The sequence below is a fragment of the Melanostigma gelatinosum genome, assembly GCF_949748355.1.
Source record: "Melanostigma gelatinosum genome assembly, chromosome: 10".
NCBI lineage: Eukaryota > Metazoa > Chordata > Actinopteri > Perciformes > Zoarcidae > Melanostigma > Melanostigma gelatinosum.
Genome location: NC_136643.1, coordinates 16384554 through 16396931, shown reverse-complemented (window position 1 = coordinate 16396931; position 12378 = coordinate 16384554). Strand labels below are relative to the sequence as shown.

General features: G+C 39.9%; 1 protein-coding gene across 1 annotated transcript; it reads right to left on the bottom strand.

Moving 5' to 3' along the window:
• Positions 1-1907: 1907 nt before the first annotated feature.
• abcb11a (ATP-binding cassette, sub-family B (MDR/TAP), member 11a) lies at positions 1908-10703 on the bottom strand (the record flags this gene model as incomplete). The annotated part of the gene is made up of 25 exons (XM_079276629.1): positions 1908-2108; positions 2223-2369; positions 3591-3797; positions 3891-4088; positions 4189-4345; positions 4471-4712; positions 4804-5007; positions 5130-5291; positions 5400-5504; positions 5594-5758; positions 5852-5948; positions 6051-6117; positions 6760-6949; positions 7058-7228; positions 7342-7545; positions 7639-7764; positions 7872-7982; positions 8100-8213; positions 8321-8495; positions 8602-8726; positions 9044-9215; positions 9304-9437; positions 9545-9629; positions 9704-9945; positions 10644-10703. The coding sequence occupies 25 exons, from the start codon at positions 10701-10703 to the stop codon at positions 1908-1910; spliced, it is 3861 nt and encodes a 1286-aa protein (XP_079132755.1).
• Positions 10704-12378: the final 1675 nt, after the last annotated feature.

The window sequence follows — 12378 nt, the reverse complement described above, 5'->3', positions numbered from 1 at the left end:
CCATTTTGTTGCTTCACTGAGAAAGAGAATATAAATGAGGCTGAAGGGATCAAGGGATCTCTTCTAGTGTGTACAATGGCTAATATGTAACAACTATAAAAGCAATGGTCTGTAAAACTTCTAAAGGCTTCGCAGCTTGTAAACAGCTTTTGTAACATCTCTTAAAATGTGGAGCTCTCACGACTTGGGAACACATTATTTTATATCGTGTGGGCTCAAACTGAATAGCTTGCAGTTGTTGCCATCGCTCTGTTGAATGATTTATACCAGGTTGAGATATAAAGCTATCCCCGGTGTAGAAGGGGTTCATGGAGAAGCAGCTGGGTCACTCAGGCACACAGAAAGGGAATGGATTTAGCCTACAGCCGTGGGGTGCTCGTTATACAGCCCCTCCAAAACAACTGCAGGGAATACCATGACTTCCTCAACTGCATGTCAACTCTGGGAGACCCTCGAAATATTTTCTCTGTTTATTTCCCTCTCTGGTTCCATCTCATCTCATAATGTGGGCACCAAGAAGATATGGGCGACTGTTATCGGTGACTGGTTCAGTCTTGTTTTCAAATGGTAAGCCAACACTATATCTAATATTCAAACTTTCAGAGCTTTTTTTTAAATTATAGATTTGAATCTGATACTTATTTTTCATGATTCTGTTTGGGCAGCGACCTTATTGGTGGGTTGTGTGTCTGTGAAAAGGCCTGAAGGGATACTACCACATCAGTAGAGCACTAATGGAGCCTCACCCTGATTCTCATTAAATTACAACTTTAGTCTTGCAATATTGCTCAGTTGGGATATTATGACAAAAATCTGAAAGTAATACAGAATGCATGAGAGCCCTACTGTTGTAATTGTAACTTGGCACTTGAATTTGGTGTTTTCCTTGAGATAGATGAAGACATTTCCACCAAATTGATGCATACAATGCTAAGTTATGTTTCTTTATTTGAACAGGGACAATGCACACATGAACCTTATTGAAAATAAGGACAAATATAACGTAACAGGTTTTAGCATATTGCTATTTTCAGCCCATATAGTCCCTGGGCAGGAAGGTAGAATAGTGAAACTGTAAGAAAAATTAGACATTAAAAAAATATTTGACATTAAAAGGGCACAAAAATACCCCTAAACAGACACAATTACATCAAAGGAGTCTCAAATACAGAACCATGGTAGTCAATAAAGGTATACACACACACACACACACGCAATTCTATAGTCTATTTAACAAACTAATGTTAGAGTCGATAAAGGGTAGGCTGCTGATTGGTCCTAGGACAAATACTCAGACACACAGATGTTTCTTCAAGCTCGGCTTAGCAAGTACCCTTCGCATTTAGAACAGTTGCCTCATTTACCAGACCTCGGGAATTATCCAAAATGATACTGTATGTCCGATGTGTTGTTGAACTGACACAGACGCATATTACTTGAAGCCGAGCAAGATGGATTTTAGTGTGATCTGTCATCCCGCGATTCCCTCGCGATCTTGTGATATGGAGATATGGAGATATTCCAGATGCTGTGCAAGGTAAAAAAAAACACATAACTCTGCAAATGAAAGGGTTTATTTCAACCAAACCACAAAGTTTTAACGAATTGGTGATTATTGGAACAGTGAAAAGATTAACATAGACGGTTGTAATGACTATTTAGTTTCTGTCGAGTTTGAATGAAGTTTTACGATGATCGGACAAGTAAAAACACAATTTGAAGATGAAGTCAATTTATTTGGACTAATATGGAAAGGTATGCATCGATTGAAATGTTGTCTTTGAAAGCTATTTTAAAGGAGAGGTATGACGGCATTGCATGATGCACAAATGTAAAATTATACATATATATATATATTCTTATACATTTCATCATATGCTCATCATAACCTATGTGTCTGCAGGCGTCTAGCTGATAGGAGCGCCTGTTGTGACCAATTTATAATAGGCGCCCCTCTTGGCCATGAGATTATCATGAGTGTCTTGCTCTATGACGACTCCATTAGACATCACTGCTATGATGTCAGCATTCTGGATTGTAGACAGCCGGTGAGCGATGGTTATGCAGGTTCGTCCTTTTCTCGCCTCATCCAGAGCTGACTGGACAATCTAACGGGAAAACAGAGCTTTGTCAGGATTGTTATATCGTAAAAAGATACACCTGTACAAAGGAATACCTCGCTCTATGTTCATGTTGTTTGGGGGTGTTTTTAAATGCATTACCTGTTCACTCTCTGTGTCCAGGGCAGAGGTAGCTTCATCAAGTAGCAGGACCTTGGGGTTTCTGACGATGGCCCGGGCAATGGCGATGCGTTGTTTTTGTCCTCTTGACAGCTGGGAGCCCTGGGCACCAACCTGGGTCTCATATTTCTTTAAATTCGTAAATGTATTGAGAGAAGGAGAGAAAGCGAAAGGTCACAAAGTCAACAATGCTGTAAACCTGTACCATTTCAGACATGGAAGGAGCAGTGTGTAGGATTTAGGGGGATCTATTGGCAGAAATGTAATATAATATGAATTATTGTTTTCATTGGTGTATGATCACTTGAAACTAAGAATCGCTGTGTTTGTAAGCTTAGAATGAGCCCTTCGTATCTACATAGGGAGCGTGTCCTCTTTCAAGGAGTCTGCCATGTCGCACCACCATGTTTCTACAGCAACCCAGAACAGACAAACCGAACACATGGCTCTAGAGAGGGCCTTTAGCTTTTTTACGTTACCTGAAGGCTGAGCAGAGGGGTATTCAGTTCGTTGCAAGTTGAGATTTAAATGTAATTCTTGAACATGGAAACAGCAGTTGAAAAAACATCCTCACTACTATTTAGTATCTGTTCTGGAGTTTTCATATCACGTGCTCTTCCTCAGCAGATGGAGTTTGCCCAGTTGCTCAACTGATCATCTCGACAAACTCAATCAGATGCAGAAGATCATGTGACACCTAAGGACAGAGAGTTTAAACTAAATAGGGCAAACATAGGCTAATATGCATCTCTTTGAGATGTGCCAAAAAGGTGAGAAGTTAAGGTGTCTCTCCTTACTGGGAGAACACCCTTTTTACAATATTGTTATATACTGTACATGAAGTATATTTAAGTTCTTTCCCATGGGGAGTTCAAAGGCTTTCACCCACAGGAGCCTATCATTGAAGTGTTCCTTCTCAAGCCATATAGAAAGGCAGGTACCTAATCTAGATACCAATTAAAAAAAATCAAATTAAGTCAAAACTATGAAGTATTTATTCTCCTTTATAGCTGCAGTTTTTGGAGCAACTTAAAATGAGAATGCTCTCTGTATTAATGCAGCATATAATTCATATCACAGTCAAATTAGCTACCAACAAAACCACAATATGCTGTATGTGCTTGTGTGTTGTTTGCAGGTCAACCTAATTGGGAACACCTGGCCAGTGTTCTTAATCTTTTTAACCCCCGCCTGCCCAGACGCCAGTGTCGTCAGTCCGTCCTCACCAACCTGTTGTTTCTTTGTTGCTTTGATATACTTTAATACATTTAAGATTGTTACTGCAAACTAACAACCAGGATTTGTAATGGCAATGTATGCAAAGTTGTGTCCTTAAGTGTTTCCACTCACATCTGGTAGCGTCATCACAAAGTCGTGAAGGTAGGCTTTCTTTGCAGCCTCAACAGTCGCTTCCATGCTGACACTGCATGTGTTATCTCCATACTGAATATTCTCCGCTATGCTGCAGTCAAACAAGACTGGCTCCTGGGACACTATGCCAATCTGAGATCGTAGGAAGGGCACATTGACTCTATGAGATGGGCGACCATCAATCAACTGAAAATAAAAAAGATTACATATTTAAGACGTTGGCATCGATTAAACTCACTTTGTGATCCATGAAATTAACTTCTAAATCAGTGTACATACCACTCTCCCTTCATCAGGGTCATAGAACCTTTCCAACAGTTGAACACTTGTGCTCTTCCCACAGCCGCTGTTCCCAACAAACGCCAAAGTCTGACCAGGCTTCACAGACACAACCAGGCCGTTCAACACCTGGACATCTGGCCGAGTTGGATAGGTGAAGTTGCAATTGAGGAACTCTATTTTACCTCTGAAGTCATCCTAAAGATGGATACCATAGGCTTAATCATTTGAAAGTAACATCGTGGCAGAGTGACATCCCATTGGGTATTATTCGGTCTTATTTATGAAATCAACCAACCCATTTCTCTCCATCTGCGTGGCTTATGTTGATTTTAGGAACTCGGTCCAACAGTTTGAAAAGCCGAGCAGCAGCAATTTTGGCTTTGGCATAATCTGGAGTGAAGGAGGAAGCTTTGCCCAGTGCTGTCCCACTGGTTACTACAGCTGTAATCACTCTGGAGGAACACCATACAAGCACTGGGTTGATGTTTGGTAATCACATCACAACACATAAAAAAAGATTTCAATATGGGATCTGAAAAAGACAGATTTTCTCATTGAAAGAAACAATTTTACCAACCTGAAAACAATCATGTATTGCAACCCCTCAGACATAACCAGATGGCCTCCATATCTAAACGAAGCAGCATATGCCATGAAGATGACACACTGGGAAAAACCGAAACAAAGCCCGTAGATGTTGGCTCTCTTCCTCTCAAATTTAAATGGAAGAACAAGTTTCTGCTCATATAATTCCACAAATGAGCTCTCTTTGGCCAAGCCTGCAATGGTCCTGATGTTGGCAAGAGCCTCACTGGAAACCTGCGGGAGAAATTTAAGATTTTATATCTTTAGCTTTCTCAGAGAAATGTATATCAATGGGCCTAGATAGCAAATGCTCTTTGGAGCTTACCTGACCTGCTGCTTCCATGGCTTTGTTGTCTTCATTTGCAAAACCTGTCAGCATTTTAGCTTGGAACACACCACACAGCCCGATGAGTGGCAGGAAGCACAAAATTACTAAAGTTAACTTCCAACTGAAGTATATAGCAATGATGAAAGACGCTCCAATGCTGGTCAATGAGCTCACGATCATGCCAATCTGAGATCCTGTTGCCTGAAAAAGCAATACCAGCCCCAAAATAATGCTGTAAATTACTGTACAATACCAAACCTATATCGTTAATATGTTATAAACAATGTGAAATAAGCATACAGGCCTTTAAATATGTAACTTACCCCCTTCACCATTGATGCATCAGTGGCCAGTCTAGTGGTCAGAGCTCCAGGGCTGTTTTTGGGGTCATCAAACCAACCGATCTCCTGTCTCAACATGGCCTGGAAGCCTAATTTTCTTAAACGGCGGGTCAGCAGCTCTCCAGACTTGGCAAAAGCATATCCCTTAAAACATTAAATCAGAGTCAGTCTACATGTATGTATTATATCAAATTGACAATGAGATTATGTACTCTAAAATGACTTAATAATTCAGCAAATTGTGACGCAAACCTGCAAAAACTGGGAGAAGAAACTAATCACAGCCACAATGCAAAACAGAATACACATCTCGTTGATCTGTTTCGTCTGTTCGTTCAAGTCACTAATCGCGAACGTCTGCAAATACAAAGATCATATGAGTCATTTGCACTTCAGCAAACTACATCAGCTTGTAAAAAAGAATATATGAAATACGCAACCCCCACCCCAAGAATTTGGCTGAACAGGATAGCATAGATGGGGTTGACAGAGCCATTGAAAGCAGCTCCCACCGAGCCCAGCAGCATGTAGGGCCATTCTGGTTGGTTGTATTTGAGGATACGTTGTACTGGGGCAGGCTCAACATGTTCGTCTGTCTCGTCCTCACACGTCTGTTAAACAATACGCACTGCAGCTATTCATTTCCACAAGACAGTTAGAGATAAAGTAAATGTATTACACGGCATAAAAGAAAACCTCAGTACATTTTCTGTTGTGAACTGCTTGTCCGAAAGGATCGTGAGGCTGTCTGTTAATGTGCCATTTGACAATTTGCTTTGAGATCTCAGCCGACAAGACCACCTACAGGAGTGATATTGAGAACATCAGATTATTATTTTTTTATGACTATTTTATACTGTATTTTGTCTCATTGGATCTTTTTGAGCTGGATTTTTACATTACCTTTTACTGGATGTGCGGCTCCCCACTTTTAGATCAAAGTCTTCCTCGAGAGCGTCCCTATTCTCATCTGGAAGTTAAAAAAAAGCAATACAGCTTTAATACAAGTTTTGAAGCTTCTGTTTTCCTTTAACATAAACAGGAAGAACCTTTCTAGGATTGCCCACTAACTCCTGCCGACTGCTGAGGGCTTTGAAATGTGCTGTTTGAAACAATCTCTTGTGATACTGGGAGGAATGTGTGGGTACAGGGAGACAGGATTAAAGTCCCATAGAGCGGCAACAGCTGATAACGCCGCCTGACCGACGGTGTCAACACAGTTAGCGTAACACCACCCTCCGGTTCCCTCTCAGGTTAACACTGTTAGCTCTGTCAGGAGCATTATTTATGCTGTTAGCACTGTTAACGTCGGGCCGCCAATTCAGGCGTCACCATGTTGAGAGCCGTGTAGAGGCAATAGATACGCTTTGACTTTGGAAATTGAGCACCTTTTAGAGATTATAAGCAACAATAGCAACCGCTCTGTCTCTCCAGCAAACTAACTATATTTGAGTTTTGGACATAAGATAGACATAAGATAGAAATATGTCACTGTTTTCTGGAATTTTATACATAGAAAGATCCAAAATTTAAAATCCACAGATGAATCTATAAGGACCAGTAGTTGCATGCAACCCTACTGTAATGATGAGCAGCCCTAAATACATCTTACCTTTAGTTGTGTTGGATGTGCCTTGAGTCTGCAGGGTGACCAGAGTGAAGAAGACACCTTGCCTTTCTATGAGCTCACTTTGTGTTCCCCTCTCCACAGCCCGTCCATGGTCAAATCCAATAATGACATCTGCATTTCTAATTGTGGAAAGACGATGGGCTATAGAGATTGTTGTCCTGCCCATGCACACCTGCACAAATACCAGCTATTAGGGTAATTCCACAAAACAGGATGTGTTGCTGAAGTTCATGGTCAAAGTGCACTCAATGATGTAGTCTATGGACAGAAAGTGGCTCACCTTGTCCAGTGCCTTCTGGACCACAGCCTCACTCTCATTGTCTAACGCAGATGTGGCCATATCTAGCAGCAGGATCCTGGGGTTTCGGATCAGAGCTCGAGCGATAGCAATCCTCTGCTTCTGTCCTCCACTCAACTGTCCTCCACCTTCTCCCACCAGAGTATGAAATGTCTGGTGGGAGAAGTAGCAACATGTTAATGTTAGGCTGCCCAAATTCACATATTTGACTGTGAAACTGTATGCACTGTAATTATTCTGTATCATATTTAAATACGTAAGTGTACCTGTGGCAGATCCATGATAAAATCATAGGCATTAGCCTCTTTTGTCGCCTGGATGATGTCTGCCATGGTTACTCCAGGTCGACCAAACTGGATGTTGTCTGCAATGGTTGTAGCAAACAGCGTTGGCTCCTGCTCTACAATACCAATGAGAGATCGGAGCCACTGGACGTTTAAAGTGCGAATGTCATGGCCGTCCAAAGTCACCTGAGAACGACAATTAAATATGTGACATTACACCGAAGCCTTCAACTTCTCCAGCGATATCCTGTGTGTCTGTGCAGTTGCTCAGATTGTTACCATTCCTTCCTTTGGGTCATAAAACCTTTGGAGGAGCTGGATTGTGGTGCTCTTCCCAGATCCACTTGGTCCCACAAAAGCAACGGTTTCTCCTGCGTTGATCTGCATGCTCAGATCATTTAAAATCTGAAAAAAAAGTCGTTTGCTCTTAAGGACTAGTGACCCTTAAGGACTCTTTGTGAGTTACATTTTTGAAACGGGAAAAATTGACACAAAGAAATGTGTTAATGTACCTTAACTTCAGGCCGGGATGGGTAGTAGAAAGTGACATTATGGAACTCAATGTCACCTTTTACTTTGTCTAATTTGTGACCTTCTTTTGAGAAACAATCAATTTCTGGTTCCTGTGAGCATAACAGAACAGAATGTTATTTTACATTGAAGGTTATTTCTCTTCAAATGTTCTGTTTCAAATCTGTATTATATCTGCAATAAAGTCTTGAGTAGCATTCAGATTTTACCCGGTCAAGCGTGTCAAAGATGTTTTTCGCTGCAGCACAACCACAAACGAATGTCTCCAGGCAGGGTGAGGCCTGGCCCAGGTTAATGGCTGCCATGAGTACTCCAAAGAACACCTGGAAAGAAACATAGCAGCTTCATGGTGAAACAAAGGCCTGACTTTCAAACACTCATATTATATGATGTAGAGTATCAGAAGTTGAATTAATTCATTTTCACATACCTGAATAAGAGCACCAGGAGACAGCTCCTTGGTGTCTATGACCAACTTAGATCCATACCAAAAGGCCAAAGCGAAACACAATAAAACGATGCACCACATGTATCCTTGAAAAACGCCCACGATCGTGCCCTTTTTCACTCCCCAGATCTGAGCTTCTGCAAGGTTTCTGTCATATCTGTACAAATGTCACATTTCAGTTTAATTCAGACTCATGGGGTTATGGCTCATCATCATTTGCAAAGCAGAACAACTTCTTGTGATCTTACAAAATTACGAAATACCTCTCAGTTTCTTTTTCCTCCCCACCGAACGCTGCTACTGTCCTGATGGATGACAGGACCTCGTCAGCCACCGCCCCTGCCTTTGCATAGGACGTTAGCTCTCGTCCTGTCAGCCTGGCCACAGCCTTCAGCAACAAGAATTACACAAAAACATTAGAAAGCATATTTAAAAGGTGCAATCCGAAGATCTCCAAAACAATTTTCTATGGCGGCACCGATGCCGATAAGCGGTCGATCTCACTTCCCAGAGATCTCAACAGTGGGCCATCGGCTCAATCACCATCGCGTTACCTCATTCGGCGATAGATAGGGGCTTAGCAGACATTTATTCGTATGATAATCTTCAAGATGATTACATTTTTTTGTGACATATGATACCACACACTGTAGCAATGTACTCCCTTCCAGTACTAAGAAATCATTGTTTGATTCACAACTTTACCATGGCCATTAGTGCAGCAGCTATGCCAATCAGCGGGCTCACTGATATGACCACCAAAGTCAGCTTCCATCCACCAATGAATCCAACCATGAAGCCAAACACGAACGTAGAGATCCTCTCGATGAAGATAGACACCTGGTCCGCGATGGCATTGTTGATCTTGTTGACATCACTGTAAAGGAACAGAGAGACTATTCTGTATGAAACACTCTCCCAGCTATGAATTGATAAGAGCCTGATCTTTAAGAGCCCCAACTCACTCTGACATCCTTGTGTTCAGTTCACCGACAGAGTTGCAGTCAAACCATCCGATCTCCATTTGCATTACTTTTCTGAAATAAGTCTTTCTCATTTTATCAATTTGTCTTGCAGCTGCTGACATCCAGAAGAAAATCTACGGTGAACAAAGTTATTTTTGTGAGAGATGTGCAACAATGGCATGAGTCATACTTTCTTAAGATGGTTTTAAAATTGAGCCTGAATATGGCAATAAATACATACCTGAAAATAACTAACAAACATAACTCCTAATCCAATCCCAACATAGTAATATGCAAACATGGTCATCTCTGCTTCAATATCCACCCTGCAGAGAGAATAAATGAGTAACAGCCGCATTTCAACTGCAACAACAATCACATGAACAGTCTAACAACTTACCCGCAGTAGACAGAGCTGTTTTCAGCTGTTTCATATATGGAGCCATTTTTCCAATAGATAGTGTGGTTGTTGCATGTCCTATTTTCATCTTTCAGTGCTTGCACCTCAATCTCATAAGACACAAATGTGTTTGTCATCCTGCTATATACCAGAAGCATGAGAGGTGAAGCTGCACCGTGTATGATGGCACACAAACCCCCTACTACCATCATCAAGGTGTCTTTGCAAGTGGCAAAGCGAAACTGCAAAAACAAATTTGAATTCAATTTGCAACCCATTTTGTTTTAATATTTAGTATTGATGATCAAATCAAAGAAGAGGTAAATAACAGTGGTGTAGAGGGGTACATAAATGACTCCGATCCTTTACATAATTAAAAGAATCAATGCAACAATGTGAAATAGTCCATCACGAGTAAAGGTCTGACAAACTAAATCCTACTTATGTAAAGGTACATGAGTAATATAAGCTGTCAAGTACATGATTATTATAACAAGTTGAAGTTCCAAAGTACTCCTTCTGTAGGAAAATGCCCTCTGTAACGGATAACATAACATTTTAACAGCTTATAGCATGTTTTTATGTTAAATCTTAATATGTTAACCAGTAACAAAGGCAGAAAGAAAATATAGTGGAATAGAGATACTCAAGTAGCTCAACATTGATACACAGGACTGATGTAAATATCTTCATCAAGCTAAAAACCCACCTTTATAGATTACATCTCAACAACCTTGCTAGCACTGAACAGGCTTTTAGTTATCCGTGTGAAAGCGATACCCTCCCCATTTTGGGGATAGCTCGTGGTCCTACGTTGTGTAAAAGCACCTATTTTGTCCCTTGGGACAAAAGTGTCATATGAATGTAAAGTAATGTAAAATATACTGAGTTACTTTCTACCACTGTTTGAGAACAAAAGGCGCAAAAACACAGTATTTACCAGCTGAAAGTATCCAACACTCAGAGTATTTTCTTTTTTCTTCTCATCTCTGTAACACATGTACATTAAAGTAACAATAACATGCAGGCAACGTGTTCTGAAACATAGTTTATTGTGTGTGAGATGTCAATCAATACAAACTTACCCATTCTCAGTGTCTGCTAGAAAAAGAAGTAAAGCTATATTCAGTTACCTATTGTTACTTGCTTTTTTTATAGAACTCTATTATTGTGTCTGTTCTTTTGCAATGAAAATAGATCACTTACCTCTTTTATCTGTTGTTGTTGTGAATTTGATTGATTTCTTCATGTTTGCTCCCCCGACTTAGGCAGGTGTCCTCACTATAACAGATATATAGATATATATACGTGTGTACATATATATAAATGGATGTTAATCAATTGGATTGTCATCATATATGAAACTGCTCACTATAAGGTATGTTGACGAACAGGGTCATGATTTCTGCGAAGAGTCATTCCAGTTTTTCAAAATGTATGTTTTATTTGGCACTTTGCGCTCCACAAGCCAGGTGCTATTTATTCCCATTATGTTGGAGAGAAAGCTGACATCTCCATAGCAGATATCTCCCAAACTAGGCAACTCACAGCAAAACAATCTATATTGATAAATAGCACTACAAGTAAGAGGAAAAATACATATTTTTGATTTTTGGGGAACTGTCCCTTTAAAACCCTCCTGTTACCTTTGGGTCAATTTGACCCAATCAATTTTTAACATCTCCAAATAAATGATTGACATCATTTGTTTTGCTTCATATTTAATGACTTTTCCTGTGGGGAATGGGGACAACTGGGTAAACATTAAATGAACATGATAATATGTTTTCAATGTCCTGGACGCATTCTGTACGCATCGGTGTTCTCTGGGGTCAATTTGACCCCAGGCTGTTTTAGTTGTATAAAACATATAACAAATATCAACATTTCACACACATTGAAACATGGTATAAATGGCAGAACATGGCATTATACGAGCTGACAGAATAAACGTTCGACTTGAACTACATCATTCCAATCATTTTTATTGTTTAAATAAATAAATAAATACATTTTTAACACTACTCTATTTCATTGTATATACTGTGCATTTTTGTTTTATCTTATATATTCTATATTCTGATATTTAATTTGTCATACTCTGTTATTCTGTTGTATATATTGTGCATTTTTTTTAAACTTAATATTTTGGTTACTCTGTTACTTTGCTTTTTGGTGTGTCTTGCTGCTGTAACATACAAATATAGCACCATTCGTATGATTTTATGATACCAATGATTGTAGCGTTAACATGTTAGCCTATAGCCTGTATGTATTTCTTACAGTTTTTTTTTTTTTTTCTTTATGTTTTAATGCAATGAATGTTCTGAATTGTTTTTAAATCTCCTTTTCTTTTTCCTTATGTTTTGATGCTTTTAATGGTTTTATGTGAAGCACTTTGAATTATCTTGTTGTTGAAATGTGCTATACAAATAAACTTGCCTTGCCTATGGAGTACTGCAGCATGGACCCACAGAAAACATAAACACGTGTGTCAGTCAGTGTTGGAGATTGTCTTTACGGGCTGTCGTTGTAGCCCAATGTCATAAAATGTGTTTTTAGGCCACTTCACACGTAGAATAAACGACAGAAAGCGAGAGGAGCCGTACACAGTTTAAATGGGGAGGAAAACAAAGCGATGTACAAATAAGAAGACGGTCAAAACATTGTTGTTT